This window comes from Schistocerca nitens, chromosome 3 (genome assembly GCF_023898315.1).
Source record: "Schistocerca nitens isolate TAMUIC-IGC-003100 chromosome 3, iqSchNite1.1, whole genome shotgun sequence".
In the NCBI taxonomy this organism is placed as follows: domain Eukaryota; kingdom Metazoa; phylum Arthropoda; class Insecta; order Orthoptera; family Acrididae; genus Schistocerca; species Schistocerca nitens.
The window spans coordinates 782,593,619-782,614,503 of NC_064616.1; the positions used below are offsets into that span (position 1 = coordinate 782,593,619).

Below are 20,885 nucleotides of genomic sequence, written 5' to 3' on the forward strand. Positions count from 1 at the left end.
GAGAACATACAATGAATACACTGTTAGTATGTTATATTTAATGAAATATTCTCTACATGACTGACACTTACTAATATTAGCTATTATCCCAATTATACTTTTCTGGGCTCTGAAAGCCCGATCTATATATGTTGTTGATTCCCCACCCAAAATCTCGGTACCATATTGCACCTGGGAGTGTGTAATTCCATAATAGATTTGTCTTAAAACAGGTGGCGCTATTATGCTAGGAAGGTTGTTTAAGCAGGTAGGTGTTACAGGACTTTTTTTTTTTTTTTTTTTTTTTTTTTTTTTTTTTTTTTTTTTTTTTTTGCATGTAACTGATGTGCTCCTTCCATGTAATATGTTCATCTACTATAATACCCAGGAATTTATGTTTATCAATTGTTTCAACTGATAGCTTGGGTTCTGTACCCAGAAACTACATCAGAATTGTCTTGTCATTATTTAGTGCCAATTTGTTTTTGGTGAGATATTCTGTCATGAGGCTAATGTTATCTGCATTATTTTGCACTGCTAACTATTTTGAAGAGCCCCAACTTATGAAGGAGGTGTCATCAGCACACTTTACTAGGTTTGAATTTTGTGGAATTATTATATCATTGACGTACACAGCAAATAAAAAAGGCCCAATAATGCTTCCTGAGGGACTCCACAGTTAAGAATTTTATAAAACGATTTTCCTGTTTGTATATGTCTCCCAGTTGTATAATACAGCTTTACGCAATGTCTCCTGTCAGCAAGGTAAGATCTTAACAAATCTAATGCTACTCCTCTGTCTCCATAAGTTTCTAATTTATGTAGAACATAATGATTTATAGAGTCAAAAACCCTTGGATAGGTCTAAAAAGGTGCCAATAACTTTGTTTCCATCATCAAGTTTATTCAATACCACTTGCAAAAATGTAACTACAGCTGTTACTGTAGACTGGCCCTTCCTGAAACCATGCTGACAATTTTTTAATATATTGTACTTACAGAAAAATGATTCAGTTTGATCAAGAAGTAGCCTTTCCAATAGGTTACTAAATATTGATGTCAATGAAATAGGCCTATAATTTTGTATATCTGTACTTATTCCCTTTCTATGCACCAGTCTTATTTCAGTGACTTTTAATAGGTCAGGAAATGACCCCTGACTGAAAGAGCTGTTTATTAAGTGTTGTAGTAGCTTTATTAATTCATTACTGCATTTTTTCAGAAATTTTGCTGAGATGTAATCCAAGCCACTGGATGTATTTGCTTTTAAGTTGGAAACGGTGTTTATGATTTCCAGTTCTGTAACACACCACAGGAAGAATGAATTATTGACGTTATTGGGATTTAGCACCTGTGGTGGGTCGATCACATCCTCCCTAATCATCTTACTAAACTGGTCTATGAATCTCTCACATACTTCCATTGGGTCACTCAGCAATTTTTTATTGTCACTTACTATTATGCTATTTCACACTGCATTATTGCTCCCTCCTCTTTCCTCGTTTACTGTGCTCGACACTGTTTTGGTAACATTATTAGACTGACTCAGCTGTTCAGCATACATCTGTGCTTTTAATGTCTTAAGTGCTTCCCTGTAGGTTTTTCTATAGGCTTTGTATTTAGATTGGAAGTACTGCAGCTTGGTGTGTCTAAAAAGAATATATAAATCATTCATATCTTCCTTTAATTTTATTGTGTTAGGGGGATGTTTGAGATTCCTGGAACCTGGTTCAAATGGTGCTAAGCACTATGGGACTTTACATCTTAGGTCATCAGTCCCCTAGACTTAGAACTACTTAAACCTGACTAACCTAAGGACATTACACTCATCCATGCCCAAGGCAGGATTCGAACCTGCGACCGTAGAAGGCGCGTGGTTCCGGACTGAAGCGCCTAGAACTGCTCAGCCACCATGGCCAGCGATTCCCGGAACTGTCAACTTTCTTTAGTATTTTGACCACTGGACACACTTGAAAAAGACAATGGGTTAATGATGTATAAAATTTGTCCCACTTTTCATAAATATCTCCTTTTTCATATATACCTACCTGATGCCAGTTTATTTGTGCCAGGGTTTCCATTAATGTACGATAGATAAGCTTTCTTTTATAAGTAAATAGGTCCCCATCAGATACTATTTCTTTGTCTGTATGAAGCTCTAGGTCTAATGCACTATAATCTGAAATGTGATTCTCAACAGTTCTAACTACAAGGTCTTCCTTTCTTAAGTTTATAATAACACGGTCTGTAAAACATTAATATACCTAAGATGATTTATATTATTAGTTAAGGAGTCTATGTTCACATCCCCTACTATTATAGTCAGTTTTTTATGAGGTGAGAGTTTGTCAACAAGTTCCTCTAAATGACAGAAAAATTCTTCCATGTTGCTCTTAGGGGATCTGTACAGACTAGCTATTATTAAACTGCTATTTCTAAGCTTTATTCTTTTTGCAGCTATTTCAAAAACTATCTCATATGCAAGTTTATCTACCCAATCAATTTTTTCGCACTGGACATTATTTTTGACATAAATACCAACACCCCATCCTTTTGTTGTTTCCTATAATAGACACTGACCATTTTATGATTACTTAAATTAATGCTACACTCTTCTTCGGTTTTGCACCCTAGTTCATTCACACAATAGATATAAGGACACTAGTAACACTTAAAAATTCGTCAATCTGTTCTATTTTGTTGGTAACATATTGGACGTTTTGTGATGTGATGTCATTTATGATGTAGTTTTCAAATATTTCGTCTTCACATATACATGGTGAAGGCTGTTTTACTCTAAAAAAAAGTTTCTGTAGGACTTCTTTCACTTGTGAATGAACTGTTTTCCTTTTATTATTTGATTTAATTTTTGACACAAATAACGTTTATCTGAATATTTCAAATTAAATCCTTGGTTAGTGTGTTGACCTCTATCCAACTTCCCTATATCTGGAATTGAACAGTTTCCATAGTTTGAACATATTGCCTTAATCCTAATATTTGTTTTCCTTATTTCCTTGTGTACACACGTGTTGTTGATCAGATCATACCAATACAGGGCATTGGCGACAATCATGTTTTTCTGCTAATTTTCCTCAAGGAAATTCTTCAGAGCTTCAATGGAGACACCAGCTTCATTGCTTTCCACATCATTCGCAACACTTAAACAAACTATGAAATCATTGTTACATAGCATTTTACCTTTCAAGAGTATGTATCAAATTGAGATTGGAACTTTTATAACAGATTATATTAGGCAGCTGCATCTGTATCTTTTGCAATTGTTAGTTAAAATTAAAGGAAACTACCCTGTTATAAGAGACATTCACTAGTACAAAATAGCATGTTGTGCTGATATTAGCTGTGCAGTTAGATATTTTGCATTGGAAAGTTTGGATGCTGAATTGAGAAGGTCATATTACACATTGCAATTGTTTATTCTCCTGAAACAAATCTTACTAAATTGAAATTTGGAAAAAATATCAGGTTCTGAATCTAAATAAGAGTAGAGCCTAAAGGGGATGACAACAGGGATTCATTTGTCGGTGAGAAACTATGCCCAAAGAACACAGGAGCAAAGTGAGGAGGCAGTATGTGCTGATAACAAAGAGTCAGCACAGTAACAGCAAGGAGTGTAAAATACAGGCCTCAGAGAACGAAATTTTACAAAATGGGTGACCATAAAACATGTAACATACAATGTAGCAGCAGAAAGTAAAGTGAAGCAAGAGGCTGAATATTACAATCAGGAAACATCAGGAACAGCAGTAATGGGCTCAGAGAAGGGCATGAAATAAAAGCAGAAACAGAATTAAATCAAATAAGTACTACAGCGTTAGTGAAATTAATTGTGAGATATGATTCCTACAGGACTGGTCACTGTGATTAACAATAAAATGTAATCATCAAACAGTCCATTACACAGTTCACTGAACAAAAAATACAGTCTTTAAACAATTCACTCAGTTGCAAAATTAGTTTGATAAGCAACAAAACTGAATTACTAAACACTCTGTTGCATTGCATTCTATACATATTTCCAGTTACTCCATACAAAGTCATGTTTACACTGTAAAACTTTCAGTGAACCACTCTTTCTGATATGAAAATATTATAAAGAACACTCAAACACAGAAACAAAACTCTTGATTTGTATCTCCCACAAAATTTTAATCTCAGGAGAAGATAAGGAAACAGTGATGAATCTGGATGAATAATCAAATAATAATGCAGCTGTCATAGATGGAGAAGCCCAGTTGAATGTCTGAAACCTTGCCAATAACAAGTCTCTGACATAACTGCAAGAATAAATAAAAGTCCATATCACACATAAACCCCCAAATATGCGCATAAGAAATTGTTACCTTATTACTTGCATTGCAAGATCCTCTCCAAGGTCAGTAACCTCAAGAAAGTTCTCCTCAATATCAATCATTCTTCTTAAAAGGTAATAGTCATTAGAGACCTCTGGGTTATTTGCTTCAGCTGCACAAGATACCAGCAGCTGGAACAGAATATATATTTCAGTGTATGAGTGTCACTGCTTATCATCATTTTATAGAATACATTTACATATTTTCTCAAGTGATGCTTATGTCCCAGAAAAACTGCTTCAAGTAAAGTCACAGTTCATATATTTACATCAGTGTGATTACTGTTATGTTGGTAACTGGGTGCACTGTAGCATCTGCTGCTCTGCTATGCATGTTACATTGATATAGTGAAAATGTGCGTGCAATCCATATAAACTCTGTCAAAAAGTAGAACAATCAGAGCTTGCTGCTCTTTGCAAGCAATGCAATGTACACTACCTCATTGTTTTGCTCAAACAGAATGCAGGGACCACCATTAGATCACGACAGTGAAAGGCTGCAACAAGGTGTTGTTTATCACAGAGTGAGTAGTGGGTAAGTGTATGAATAGCTGAGGAAATGGTTAATCTAATCCCTTTTGTATGTGAAAACATATATTATATGTACAAAAGGGAAAATAAATATGTGGCAAATGAGATATCACCTCAGAACCTTTCCAAAGGTGGACCAACATTATATTAAGAAGATGGTCATAATGTTCTGGTTCATCAGAGTAGTGTACATGAAATATATCATGTTCATATATTAATCTGAAATGATGAGAGTTATATAATTAAAAAGGCAATCCCTTATGAGAAAGTGCTGAAAAGTAATGACTCTGAATTTTTATAAGAAAAGTCGTAAAGGTTTTTAAATGAAACAAATCCCATTAACACTCTACATCTTCATTCTTCATGTCCACAAACTCTGCAGCCCTCAGCCATTTGAGGGCTCCGAATTGAAGTGTGTAACATGGCAATGGATAATGTAACCATGTCAGTTTGTGAGGAATAGTGTGCTATAATTGAGTTTCAATGTTAAAGAATTTGTCTACACATGGAGCACCTTCTCCTTTAACATGACAATGCCACATCATACATAAGCACTGTGATATCTGCAACAATCTGACACCTTGGTTTCACTGTCATTGATCACCCTTCATACAGTCCTGACTTGGCACCAACTGATTTTCATCTGTTTCCAAAACTTGACAAACAACTTGGATGACTTCACTTTGATAGTGATGAAGCAGTGCTAGCAGAGGTGAGGTTATGGGTTCAACAACAAAGTCAAACATTATAAAGTGATGGTATCTATAAACTGGTCTCTCATTGGGAGAAATATATTTGTTTCCAGGGTGACTATGCTCAGAAATAAATATGTAAACATAAAGAATAAAGATGTAGATGTTACTAATGTTTGTTTTATTTAAAAACCTATAAGAGTTTTCACATAAAAATTTAGTAGGTATTACTTTTCAGTACCCAGTCAAACATGACATAATATACTGATTCAATTACCTTTAATGAATCTACAGTAAATATCAGCATATCTTAAGAAAAACAAAGCCCTTGGCCAAAAGAGGGCTTCAAATTTTAGCATGTACCTTGGCCATGGGTAATGTAACTATGTTGATGCATGAGAAACAGCCTACTGTAATTGAGTTCCAAATTCAAAGAGTTCATCTACATGTGAAGTACCCTCTCCTTCAGCATGACAATGCCAGACCGCACACAAGTGCGGCAACATCTGCAACAATTTGATGTCTTGGGTTCACTGTCATCAATCATCCCCCATACAGTTCCAACTTGGCCCCATCTGATTTTTACCTGTTTCCAAAACTTAAATAACACCTTTGAGGACTTCACTTTGATAGTGATGAAGTGAACAAGCAGAGATGAGGTTGTGATTCTCTCAAAAAAAAGTCAAACATTCTAAAGTGACAATATCAACAAACTGGTCTCTCGTTGGGAGAAATGTGTGAGTTTCCAGAGTGACTGTGTTGACAAATAAATACACTCCTGGAAATGGAAAAAAGAACACATTGACACCGGTGTGTCAGACCCACCAGACTTGCTCCGGACACTGCGAGAGGGCTGTACAAGCAATGATCACACGCACGGCACAGCGGACACACCAGGAACCGCGGTGTTGGCCGTCGAATGGCGCTAGCTGCGCAGCATTTGTGCACCGCCGCCGTCAGTGTCAGCCAGTTTGCCGTGGCATACGGAGCTCCATCGCAGTCTTTAACACTGGTAGCATGCTGCGACAGCATGGACGTGAACCGTATGTGCAGTTGACGGACTTTGAGCGAGGGCGTATAGTGGGCATGCGGGAGGCCGGGTGGACGTACCGCCGAATTGCTCAACACGTGGGGCGTGAGGTCTCCACAGAACATCGATGTTGTCGCCAGTGGTCGGCGGAAGGTGCACGTGCCCGTCGACCTGGGACCGGACCGCAGCGACGCACAGATGCATGCCAAGACCGTAGGATCCTACGCAGTGCCGTAGGGGCCGCACCGCCACTTCCCAGCAAATTAGGGACCCTGTTGCTCCTGGGGTATCGGCGAGGACCATTCGCAACCGTCTCCATGAAGCTGGGCTACGGTCCCGCACACCGTTAGGCCGTCTTCCGCTCACGCCCCAACATCGTGCAGCCAGCCTCCAGTGGTGTCGCGACAGGCGTGAATGGAGGGACGAATGGAGTCGTGTCGTCTTCAGCGATGAGAGTCGCTTCTGCCTTGGTGCCAATGATGGTCGTATGCGTGTTTGGCGCCGTGCAGGTGAGCGCCACAATCAGGACTGCATACGACCGAGGCACACAGGGCCAACACCCGGCATCATGGTGTGGGGAGCGATCTCCTACACTGGCCGTACACCACTGGTGATCGTCGAGGGGACACTGAATAGTGCACGGTACATCCAAACCGTCATCGAACCCATCGTTCTACCATTCCTAGACCGGCAAGGGAACTTGCTGTTCCAACAGGACAATGCACGTCCGCATGTATCCTGTGCCACCCAACGTGCTCTAGAAGGTGTAAGTCAACTACCCTGGCCAGTAAGATCTCCGGATCTGTCCCCCATTGAGCATGTTTGGGACTGGATGAAGCGTCGTCTCACGCGGTCTGCACGTCCAGCACGAACGCTGGTCCAACTGAGGCGCCAGGTGGAAATGGCATGGCAAGCCGTTCCACAGGACTACATCCAGCATCTCTACGATCGTCTCCATGGGAGAATAGCAGCCTGCATTGCTGAGAAAGGTGGATATAGACTGTACTAGTGCCGACATTGTGCATGCTCTGTTGCCTGTGTCTATGTGCCTGTGGTTCTGTCAGTGTGATCATGTGATGTATCTGACCCCAGGAATGTGTCAATAAAGTTTCCCCTTCCTGGGACAATGAATTCACGGTGTTCTTATTTCAATTTCCAGGATTGTACATGTGAAGTACCCTCTCCTTCAGCATGACAATGCCAGACCACACACAAGTGCGGCAACATCTGCAACAATTTGATGTCTTGGGTTCACTGTCATCAATCATCCCCCATACAGTTCCAACTTGGCCCCATCTGATTTTTACCTGTTTCCAAAACTTAAATAACACCTTTGAGGACTTCACTTTGATAGTGATGAAGTGAACAAGCAGAGATGAGGTTGTGACTCTCTCAAAAAAGTCAAACATTCTAAAGTGACAATATCAACAAACTGGTCTCTCATTGGGAGAAATGTGTGAGTTTCCAGAGTGACTGTGTTGACAAATAAATATGTAGACATGAAGAACAAAAATACAGAATATTAATAACATTTGTTTTATTTAAAAAGCTTTAAGAGTTTTCATATAAAAATTCAGAGGCATTAATTTTTAAACAAGCACTCATGTATGACATAAGATACTGATTCAATTACCTTTAACAACTCTAAAACAAATGCCAGCATATCTGAAGAATAACAAAGTTTGGAAGGTAGGAGACGAGATACTGGCAGAAGTAAAGCTGTGGGTACCGGGCGTGAGTCGTGCTTCGGTAGCTCAGTTGGTAGAGCACTTGCCCGCGAAAAGGCAAGGGTCCGGAGTTCGAGTCTCGGTCGGGCACACAGTTTTAATCTGCCAGGAAGTTTCAATCAAATAAACAGTTTGTGTCCATTAATAGTCGTGATCAAAGTGCCTAACTGCATATTTCAGAACAATATTCCTGCAGTAAGTAACAGAAGATGTATAGAAATATTTTAAAAGTTATAATTTAGCTGTTGAGGAAGATGTACCTTGCAGTTGGGAGGCAGACGCAATGGCAGCCAGGAAACCTTGTTGGCATCCTGTGTGCCTGTCAGCTGGTCCACTGAGTCGAGGAACAGGATCAGTGGTTGCTCTTTGGTCGCGTTGTTCAGTAAGTACTTAAAGTGTGCTGTCAGAGGCACCAGATCCACAGGAATGTCATCAAATGGAAGCATGTAGTTGTATGAAATCTGCAAATGTACCATAACATTAACTTGCCATCTTGATAGAAAATGTTGACTGTTATAGGCTAGAATGGTGCCACAAATAAATGTGGTCACCACATCAATATCAGTTATCATGCTTGTGTTGTCTGTACAGTTCTGCTGACTCAACACTAGTGTAACGCAACCCATACATATACAAATTAGTGTGGGCATTTGGGAAATATCTATAACAAAAGTAAAGATCTATAACATAAGTAATGGTTCATGAAATTGGCTCTCAAAAGATTGTCTGGGAGCATATGTAATCCATGGCATCAAATAGCTTTCAAGGTGATGAAACAATTATATAGCTGAGTCTCAACAATAATGGCAGGTATGCGTCCGATAAAAAATTCACAAAGAGGAGTGGGTCAGTAGTTGTCAAGACACATCATCATCTATGCTCTATCACTTTAGGAAACACAGCAAAAACTGCATAATTCCTCAAATTACACAGAATGAAAACTAAAAATTAACAACTTGAAGTAATGGTCCCACATGAATTAAGTTTTATTCAATATCTTGTTAGCCTTCTATAGCAACAAAGCAGCACTGTAATCATGCACAGAGAAGACCATAGAGCTTTGGATGTCATATTGGGAGAATTTGTTCCACAAAATTTCCATCCCGTGTTGCAAATTGTAGAGTGATGTTGCTGGTACCACCACAATGGTGTTCGTCTATGCCACTCACCAATACAGGCTTCCAGATTACAGTCACTGCAAAAGCTCTAGAAATGTATGCAGACATCAAAGTATGTTGCACTACAGCAAAGCACATTAAAAACATTACAATTTAGCATTCTGTATTTCAGCAATGAGGCTAGATTAGATTAGATTCAGTTTTTGTTCCATAGTCCCAAAAGATGAGATGATTCTCGTATGTGTGGAACATGTCAGAAAGTATAACATAAAAATATAAAACATTTGAATATAATATTTACTACCCTGATCATTTGTCAGAAGATTGTCGAAATAGGTGAATACAATGCGGTAAACTGGAGCAGCCAATATTTACAGAATTAACACACTGTCAGAATGAAACACTGTTATGCACTATTAATTAATTTATCATCCATAAAGTGATAATCTTGACTGTTGTGACCAAGTGCTGTCAAAGTTGAAACCCAACAGACATTTTTACTTAAGCTGCCATAACAGTCTCTGTTATGATACTCATCTATAGAGTAGAAGAAGTTGCCTATCAAAAAGGCTTCCAAACTCTGTTTAAACTGTGCTTTATCTGAAACCAAGTTTTTAATGGTTGCTGGCAACTTATTGAAAATGTGTGTTCCTAAATATTGGACCCATTTTTGGACCAAGGTAAATGATTTTAGGTCTTTATGTAGAATGTTCTTATTCCTAGTACTGATACTATGTGTTGAGCTATTGGTTAGAAACAGAGATATATTACTTAAAACAAATTTCATTAAGGATTAAATATACTGATAAGCAGTGGTTAGAATACAAAGTTCCTTGGACAGGTTTCTATATGATGTTCTTGAATTTACACCACAAATGATTCTCATCACACGCTTTCGCACCCTTAAAACTTTTGCTTAGAATATGATCCCGTATGACATAATAGAATGAAAGTAAGCAAGGTATGCAAGTTTTTTTATATTTATATCTCCTACATCTGACATCATTCTGACTGCAAATACAGACTTGTTTAGGTGCTAAAGCAATTCTGTGGTATGCCCTTCCCAACTGAATTTATTATCAAGTTGTAATCCCAGAAATTTAACAATGTCACCCTCTGCGATCTGCATGTCTTCATATATTATACACATGCTGGAAGGAAATCTCTTACAGGTTCTGAATTGCATATACTAGGTCTTCTCAAAGTTTAATGACAGTGAATCAGATTTAAATCATTTGTTAATGTCAGTGAAAATTTTATTAGCAACTATTTCTGAATCTGTCCTTGGCTTGCTACTTATTGCAATGTTTGTATCATCTGCAAACAAAACAAACTTAGCATCTGGCAATGTAACAGACAAGATGACATTAATGTACACAAGAAAAAGCAGTGCACCCAGGATGGAACCTTGAGGAACACCACAAGCAATTAATTCCCAATCAGATGAAGACTGACTGCTTACTGTACAGGTACTTTGCAGTGACACCCTCTGTTTCCTGTTAGATAGACTCAAACCATTTTGCAGCATTTCTGGTGACACCATAATATTATAATTTACTTAAGATAATGCTGTGGCTCACACAGTCAAAAGCTTTTGACAGGTCACTGAAAATGCCAGTAACCTCTAATTTATTATCTAATGAATTAAATACATTCTCACTGTAAGTGTAAATAGCTTCCTCTATATCAGAACCCTTAAGAAATCCAAACTGTAACTTGGTCAATATGTTATTTGCAGTCAGATGCTTAAGGAGATACTTGAACACAACCTTTTAAAATATTTTTGAGAAAGCAGGCAAAAGGGAATTGGTCGATAGTTTGGTGGTATCTGTTTATCCCCATTCTTGTAAAGAGGCTTAACTTCAGCATAATTTAGTCAGTCTGGAAATGTTCTGCTGATAAGAGATTAATTACACAAATAATTTAAGATGGAACTCAACTCACGTGAGAACTCTTCGATTAACTTCATTGATATGTTATCATACCCACTGGAGTACTTAGATTCTAAGGATTTTATGATGGATGCTACTTCTTTGGGAGACGTGAGTGACATTTCCATTATACTGAAATTATTTTTAAAGACTGGTATCATATAGTCCATTACACTGTTCACCGAACCTGATAACCCCAATCTGTTGGTAGCAGAAATGAAGTACTTGTTTAAGAGGTTTCCAACACTAAATGCACTTGTTACCAAAGTCTCATTTATTTTTAGAGCTATCTGTTCCTCTTCCTTTTTGGTCCCGGTCTGTCTCTGTCTTCCCTATATCCCATAAGGTTTTTATTTTATTGCCCGATGTAATTATATTTTTCTCATAATAATGTTGCTTCGATTTCTGGATTACTTGCTTCCATATTTTACAGTATTCTTTGTAATGCATTACAATTCTAACATCAGAGCTGTTCCTAGATAGTAGATACAGTAACATTCACTCATCTGTTACACTACGAGGCACTGTAGTTTCTCAAGTGTGCGAAAATCATGTACACTACCTGATGAAAGGTGTCTGTAAATCCCTATGTCAAGCAGAATTGACCACTAAACAGCAGAATGGGTTTGTCAAGAGGGCTCAGTGACTTCGAGCATGGGCTAGTCATTAGATGTTACCTGAGTAACAAATTCATCAGGGACATTTCAACCCTTCTAAAGCTGCCAAAACCGACTGTTAGTGAAGCGATTGTGAAGTAAAAACGTGAACGGACAACTGCAATTAAACCAAGACCAGGCTGACTTCATGTTCTGACAGGCAGGGCCCATCGAAATTGTGAAACGTGGTTGTAAAAAATCGCATGAAATCAAGCGGATGCCTCTTTTGGGATGTGCTGTCTTGAGAGTTGAAGTCATGGTTATTCGTAATACCTCTGGGGTTTCAGAAGATGACTGCGTGAAAACTACAAGACATATAGAAAATAGACACATATCAGAGGATAAAGCACCTCTCCAAGTTTTTAACTCACATTACATGTGCTCAATATGGGCATCGTTTGTGATGTAGCAAATGTTAATAAACGCTTGCAGTTCCCTGAAGTTGCTGCCGCATGCCCAGGAAGGCGTAACGATAGTAGCACGATTTGTAAATCTGTTCACTGGGTTGCCTATCTGCAAGCGCGAACTAATTCCATGGCATAATGCAGAGCGGATGATTTTTCTGCATGTTCTGGCACGCCTGCACCCTAGTGTTGCGCTCTGCAACTACGCCATGGCGCGTATTAGGAACATAACGCCGCTTTCACACTATACGGTTTTGACCGTACGGCAAAAAGCCGTACGGCTGTAGGTGTGAAGAAATGTATGGCGCCTTTCACATTATACGGCGACGGCAAAATGCCGCTGCCGTGCCGTGCTGCAGCCGTGTCTTGCCACTACAACAGACGGTCGCCGTACGGCAAGTTCGACAACAGTGGCCTACGTGACTAAGTGCATGCTTTCACACTGGACGGTTTTGAGCCGTACGGCGTCGACTAGTTCGTTGTAGTGTCGTTTTATTCATTTGTGTTTATTCTTGTTTACTGAAAAGTGTAGAAGAATGGATGAAATTGATACTGAACTTTTGATAACCTTGGTGGAAGTAAGACCTGTTCTGTGGGACAAAACTCTAGATGCGTATAGAGATCGTATTGCTACAAAGAATGCTTGGCGGGAAGTTTGCGTAGCACTGAAGCAAGATTTTGATGAGATGGAAGACAAAGATAAAAATGCGTTTGGTAAGTATTTATTTAATATATTAATATTACATTTAATACGTTTTAAACAGTTTTTATTTAACGTTATAAATTTTATTCTAAAAGTAAATCGTTTGTTTATAAGTAAATTACTGCTACCAGTCACGTTTTTTTTGTTTTGTTTATATTTTGCACGACGCGTTTCGGGAAATAATTCCCATCCTTAAGTGCGTTTTTCTCTAAGTTTTCATCATGTGTGGTGTCTTTTTATGTGTCAGGTCTTGCATTCTGTTTTCTTTACTGTAATTTATAAGAGAAACACGCACAAGACCTCACAAATAAAAAAACACTACACATAATGAAAACTTAGAGAAAAAAACGCACTTGAAGATCGGAATTATTTCCCGAAACGCGTCGTACAAAATATAAACAAAACGATTAAAAACGTGAGTGGTAGCAGTAATTTATTTATAAAGAAAACTATTTACTATACAGTCGCAGGCTTTCACAAACAATCTACAAAAAGGAAAAGGCTTGTTAATTTATATCTTTGACATCTGCCATGACACGCTTCCAGCATTTGTCATAAAATATTTACAAAGAGTGTTCCTTATGGCGTTGGCTGTCAGTCCTCCTCTTATGTTGGCATCTTGGGCTAAGTCTTCCAAACCAGTGAAGGATGTGGTGTCTTCAATTATAAATCCATCTCTCTGACGTACAAAATTGTGTAAAACAATGCAAGCTTTAACCATTTTTACTGCAAAATCTGGATGAACATTTAAAGGTCGGTGAAACAACCGCCACTTATTGGTGAGGATGCCAAAAGCACATTCCACATACCTCCTTGCTCTGCACAAACGGTAATTAAATACACGTTTCTCAACTGTCAAGTTTGTTCCCCCAAAAGGCCGGAGCAAATGCGTGTGTAGGCCAAATGCTGCGTCTCCCACGAAGAAGTAGGGTACTTTTGGACCTTCCGTACCAGGCAGACATTGGACGTCTGGAAATTCCAGGGAATTACTTTCTATTGACTTCCATAAACTGGACCGTCTGAACACTGAAGAGTCACAGTCTTTGCCATAACTTCCTACGTCGACATAAATGAACCTGTAGTTGGAATCCGCTACAGCCATCAGAACCACAGAAAAGTATTCTTTGTAATTGAAGTACATTGATCCGCTATTAAATGGGGCAGTAAGACGGATATGTTTTCCATCCACCGCTCCTAAGCAGTGGGGGAAATTAGCAGTACGTTCAAATCCAGCCGCTATTGATTCCCATACCTCTTTGGTCGGTCTTTGTATACATTCTTCCCGCAGTGATGACCAAATTGCTGTGCATACATCATTAACCACTTTACTTGCTGTAGAAATCCCAATTCTGTACTGGAAATGTAAGTCAGTGAAGGAACAACCGCTTGCCAGATACCTGAACAAAACGAAAAAAAATCAGTGACATTTAGTTTGCAGTGGACATTTTTTGTTACAGTTTTGCTTTTTTCTATACAAAATTAAAATGTTTTCATACAGTTTTGTTTTCTTTTGATGTAGGTATAGAAGTAATACGGAGGTGGACCAATCTACGAGACTCCTTTGTGAAGTCAAACATAAAAATTCAAGCTGCGAAAAAAAGTGGCTCAGCAGCAAAGAAAATGAAAAAGTATGTATATTCTGATCAGCTGCAGTTTCTAAAAAAGCTGTATGATGCTCGAGAGACGGAGGACAGTTTTCAATCGGAACGCACCGCCAGACTGGAAGAAGATATAGAAACGCAGGGCTCCGTCGAAAATACTGAGAATGTTTCTGGGCCATTTGATACAGCACCCACACAACAAACATCCAAAAGCGAGTGCCATACAAACAGAAAACATAGAAAACCTGATGCAATCGAAATGAAAATATTACGAGCTCTGGAAGAAGACAAACCTTGCAGCAAAATGTCATTTTTACTTAGTCTGAAGCCTCATCTGGAAAAATTTGATGAACAGGATTATCTTCAGTTTCAGATGGGAGTCCTCAAAGTTATAGAAAATATATATGAAAGGAGAAATATATTGACAGCTCAACCTCCTCCATTTACCCATTACACACCTCCCATGCCCTATAATAATAGATTTCAAGCTTATTCTTATTCACCTATGGAAAATGCTGCTCCAATATCCTCTTACCATACGCATCAGATTCGTCCTCCTCCAGCTGCACCAAACCCAACTACTTTTCTCGAACAACCATTACAGACTTCTCAAGGTCGCAGTTCTTATCAACGAATTAATAAAGTGCCACCACCATACCCTTCGCCTTCCACAAGTAGCCATGAAGGCCCACCATCAACAACGCAGTTCTACAACGTTTTTGCAGAGAGCCTGTCGCCACAAAGTGACAGTACAGTCAGTCCTGCTACAAACTCTTTGGTTTCAACTGCTGATATTGATATTGACTTTTCTACTTCATAATCTGAGCGTAATAAAAATGTAAAACACAAATAAATAAGTAAATAAACAGAACTAGTTTTTATGTATTAAATTACCTTAACGTGATAGCCAGCATTTGAACAGGTTGGATGCAATTGCGGAATTGTGTGTTTTGTCGTTGTAACACATCCTTTAGTTTTCTATGTAATTCGTCAAACGAGGTAATAGACATTCGGAAATAGTTAAAGAATTTATTTCCGTCGTTCCTCAAATCTTCAAAGAGTGTATAAAATAAACCCACTTCGTCTCTTCTCTGGTTAATGGGGTGTACCCACAAAAGACGACCTTTTCTTTTGCGGCGACGATGAAGCAACCACAAAGCAACAACTCGTTTACGGTTCATCTTGATACACACATTAAGCAAACTGAATAGACACCAACAACTGGTCACGTCAAAAAGCCGTGTAATGTGAAAGCAACACAGGCACGGCTAAAACTCGTACGGCTTTTTGCCGTACGGTCAAAACCGTATAGTGTGAAAGCGGCCTAAGAGGGCATGCTGAAAAGTAATGCCCCCGATTTTTTTATTCTGTTCTCAGTATCGGTTGAGGTACTGCTCGTACATGAGATGCAACCCACTGCCACTAGATGGCTCCGAATTGTAGCATCTAACTTGGTAGCGTAACTACGTCGGAGCGTGAAAAACAGCATGCTGTAATAGAGATTCTAACTGAAGAAACGTGCCTCCAATTGAAATCCATAGAAGAATGAAAGCTGTGTACACATTGATGACTGCATCAACATCAGTTATGTGTCACAGTTGGTTATTTCTGCTTGTTATGAAAGTAACTGCAGTGTTAACCTCAACGTGTGTGACAGAACATGGAGAGGATGACTGCGTGCCTCAACCAACGAGGCACATCAGAATCACATTGATGACCTCATCAGAGAAAATCGTCGGGTAACATAGACACAGCTCTCTAGTAGGTGTGGCATATCACAAGTGTGTGTACGGGTCACCAATGCAGAACAGTGGTACAGAAAACTGTGTTTATGGCAGGTGCCTCGAATGCTCACTCCTGACATTTAACAGAGAAGATTGGACATTTGTCATCAATTTCAAAAATTCATATGGCTCTAAGCACTATGGGACTTAATATCTGAGAACAACTTAGAACTACTTAAACTTAACTAACATAAGGACATCACACGCATCCATACCCGAGGCAGGATTGGAACCTGCGACCGTAGCAGCAGCGCGGTTCCAGACTGAAGCGCCTAGAACCGCTCGGCCACAGAGGCCGGTACCATCAATTCCTTTTGCATATTGAGCGTGAGGATGATGCGTTCCTTAACAATATTATGGAAGGTGCTGAAAGCTGGGTTCACCATTTTCATCCCAAAAACGAGAGAGCATCAATGGAGTTGCGCCACAAGGAATCACCAACGCCAAAAAATTTCAAGACCATGTCATCAGCAGACAAAATCACGCCTACAGTGTTCTTGGATGTTCCAGGTGTGGTACACTTGGAATTCATGCCTAAAGGCGACACCAAAAGCTCTGCAAGGTACTGCAAGACCCTCGGAAAACAAAGCACAAATTTGAAGAGTTCATCCTCTCCATCAGACCACAGACGAGCGCTGCGATAGCGGCAACAATCCGACGCCTTGAGTTCACTGTCATTGATAATCTCCCATTCAGTCCCGACTTGGCCCCCTCTGATTTTCATCTGTTTCCAAAACTTAAAGAACATCTTCGAAGACTTCACTTTGATAGTTATGAAGCGGTGCAAAAAGAGGGAAGGTTGTACCTCCATCAACAAAGTCGAACATTCTAAAGTGACGGTACCAACAAACTGATCTCTCGTTCGGAGACATATTTTTGTTTCAGGAGTGGCTACATTGAGAAATAAATATGTAGACATGAAGAATTGGTGGCACTACCCCTCAGCATGCTCTTGTCAATACACCGATATGTGTCATTTTTCTGTATATCTTGTAGTTTCCGTGCAGTCGTCTTCTAAAACCTCAAAGGTACTTGTGAATAACCCTGAATAAGATTTGGATTTGCCGTTCTGATTTAATATTACAGCTTCGTCATTTTGCACTGGCAAACTCGTAGACGTGTAAAGACTAGTGAATAAGGAAAATAGACAATACATGAAGCATTATCTGCAAAGTGACGTCCCATCCGATCTCACATGGACTCCCAAAGCATATACAGGATGTTTCTAAAACCTACACTTGTATCCACCAAGTAAGAGTGGAGGGTACCCGAAGGATAATGATTTGGATTAGAACCTACACTATGTGATCAAAAGTATCCGGACACTTGGCTGAAAATGATTTACAAGTTCGTGGCGCCCTCCATCGGTAATGCTGGAATTCAATATGGCGTTGGCCCACCCTTAGCCTTGATGACAGCTTCCATGCTCGCAGGCATACGTTCAGTCAGGTGCTGGAAGGTTACTTGGGGAAAGGCAGCCCATTCTTCACAGAGTGCTGCACTGAGGAGAGGTATCGATGTCGATCGGTGAGGCCTGGCCCAAAATCAGCGTTCCAAAACATTCCAAAGGTGTTCTATAGGATTCAGGTCAGGACTCTGTGCAGGCCAGTCCATTACAGGGATGTTATTGTCGTGTAACCACAGTTCGTGGATTATGAACAGGTGTTCTATCATGTTGAAAGATGCAACTGCCATACCCGAATTGCTCTTCAACAGTGGGAAGCAAGAAGGCGATTAAAACATCAGTGTAGGCCTGTGCTGTGATAGTGCCCCACAGAACAACAAGGGATGCTAGCCCCCTCCATGAAAAACACGGCCACACTATAACACCACCGCCTCCGAATTTTACTGTTGGCACCATTCACGATGGAGTATGACGTTCACTGGAAATTCGCCATACCCACACCTTGCCATCAGATCGCCACATTGTGCACCGTGATTCGTTACTCACACAACGTTTTTCCACCGTTCAATCGTCCAACGTTTACTCTCCTTACATCAAGCGAGGCGTCGTTTGGCATTTACAGGCGTGATGCGTGGCTTATGAGCAGCCGCTCGACCATGAAATCCAAGTTTTCTCACCTGCAACCTGAGCGTCATAGTACTTGCAGTGGATCCTGATCCAGTTTGGAATTCCTGTGTGATGGTCTGGATAGATGTCTGCCTATTACATATTACGACGCTCTTCAACTGTCGGCCAGTGGTCTCTGTTAGTCAACAGGCGAGGTCGGCCTGTACGCTTTTGTGCTGTACGTGTCCCTTCATGTTTCCACTTCACTATCACCTCGAAAAGAGTGGACCTACGGATGTTTAGGAGTGTGGAAGTCTCGCGTACAGACGTATGACACAAGTGACACCCAATCACATGACCACGTTCGAAGTCCGTGAGTTCCGCGGAGCGCCCCATTCTGTTCTCTCATGTTGTCTAATGACTACTGAGGTCGCTGGTAGGAGTAGCTGGCAGTAGGGGGCAGCACAATGCACCTAATATGAAAAACGTATGTTTTTGGGGGTGTCCGGATATTTTTGATCACATAATGTATATCCAGAAATGAACTGTTTCATTTCTACACAGAACAATGTATTTCACTATCCCGCGTCTCTTGATTAAAAGAATCATAATAACTTACACTGACTCTGGTAATTACTACATACATACCTGATTAACTAATGTGGTAACATTCCCAAGGTAGAGGGACACACGAAACGTCCAGTAATAACATATCACATTACAAACTCACTGTCTCCTCTATCGCTGATGGTCAGGAGTCCACAGTGCTTCTAAAACCAGCGGTTAGCAGTGGCCATTGTTACAACATTAGCCTCTTTTTTGCAGATGAAATAATTTCCATAGTTATGATGAATTACTATCTTTCAGTCAACAGATGCAGGCTAGTGGGACTCACAATTTCACATGCTTGTTGCTGTAGCAATGAAAGAATACATTTCCAGAAAGCGGTTCGTATTCAAGCCATTACTTATCCATCGCCCCTACAAATCTTACGATTTTGCAACAGTAATTTAGAAATAGCCTGTGTTTCCACGGATTCGTGTGACGCAGTTGTTAAGATACTACATTCATTTTTGAAGGAGTGAATCTCACGTCTGTGTCTGAGCATCCAGTTCGAGACTCTCCTTGGTCCACCAGAATCACTTCAAGCGAACGCCAGTTCCTTCAAAACGGTCACGGAACTTTCTCCAAATACGCACTGATGACTTCGACGTGGACGAAAATCAAATTCTCATCTTCCTTTATTTCTTTATATTTTTGCATTTACAGGTTTTGCAAGAAACAGCGATTTCCATACATGTTCTCATTAGACGCCCAATCAGAAGAAGAAATTTCGCTTGGTCAACAGTCTCAGCTATAGACTAATATTCTTCATGAAATACCCATGCTGCACGTGGAAGCAATTGTTAGCATTTTGAACAAAAACCACGTTTGTCTGAAAGTTTCAAATTAGGTCCACTTCATGTAGTAGACAAAAACGCTTCTTATCTATAGAAAAATAAAAGGTAATAACTACGGCGGAAGAAAAATTCCCGCAGTATGAAAAGGAAGTGTCAGTAGCAAACTCTTGCCTTTGTCATACAGAATAAATATTTTATGAAGCGATATGAAAAAGAAGTAAAGCGTAAGATCATTTGTGGGGAGGGTGAATGGAAGATCTGTAATTTGGGGAGAATTCTGACAAAGTGCAGTGCATATGCTCATGAACCCTCATGAAGAGATTCGTGTAAACTTTGGTTAAGAACTATTCCAGCGTTCGGAAATCTCCTTAAGGGGGGTAGGACGTCAAACGGGCCAACTTGGAGCAGGAGAAGCACCACAGGAGATTTTAATTTCCACTGTCTATACTTTTATAAGTAAATTCATAAAACTTTGTCAGCATGACCAGGAAGAATTCAGGATTCACTCTCGTAGCAGCGGAAGTTCAAAAACATAACAAAATATTTTTTTACATGTGAAATTTCATCATTTTTTCACTTACTATTGGCTGTATTTGTTGCTATAGGTACACTTTTCTTCAAAAGTAAGAGAGACTGTTAGATGAATTTTGCACAGCATACAAACCATACTTATAGGTGTCTGAAACACTAGAATCTATTTAATTTATGAAAAAATGAATGAGCTGTTACGTTTTAAACTTTATGTTTAGAAAGAAATCAAATTTTTTAGTTAATTATCTCAATTTTTACCACAGTTTTAAATAGATTTGGAAAATTCTAGTGTTTCATACACCTGTAAGTATGGTTTGTATGCTGTGCAAAATTCATCAAAGAATCTTTGTTACTTGTGAAGAAAAATGTCCCTATAGCAACAAATGCAGCCAATAGTAAGCGAAAAAATGATGAA

At 39.5% G+C, this 20,885-nt stretch overlaps 1 protein-coding gene across 1 annotated transcript in view; it reads right to left on the minus strand.

The window, feature by feature from the left end:
- Positions 1 to 20,885, minus strand: part of LOC126249761 (NACHT and WD repeat domain-containing protein 2) — a 253,964-nt gene that overhangs the window by 171,775 nt on the left and 61,304 nt on the right. The window contains exons 9-10 of the mRNA XM_049951451.1: positions 8,592 to 8,792; positions 4,344 to 4,483 (exon numbers count right to left, since the gene is read on the minus strand). Coding sequence (XP_049807408.1) covers positions 4,344 to 4,483; positions 8,592 to 8,792 — 341 coding nt within the window. The remainder of the gene's footprint in view (positions 1 to 4,343; positions 4,484 to 8,591; positions 8,793 to 20,885) is intronic.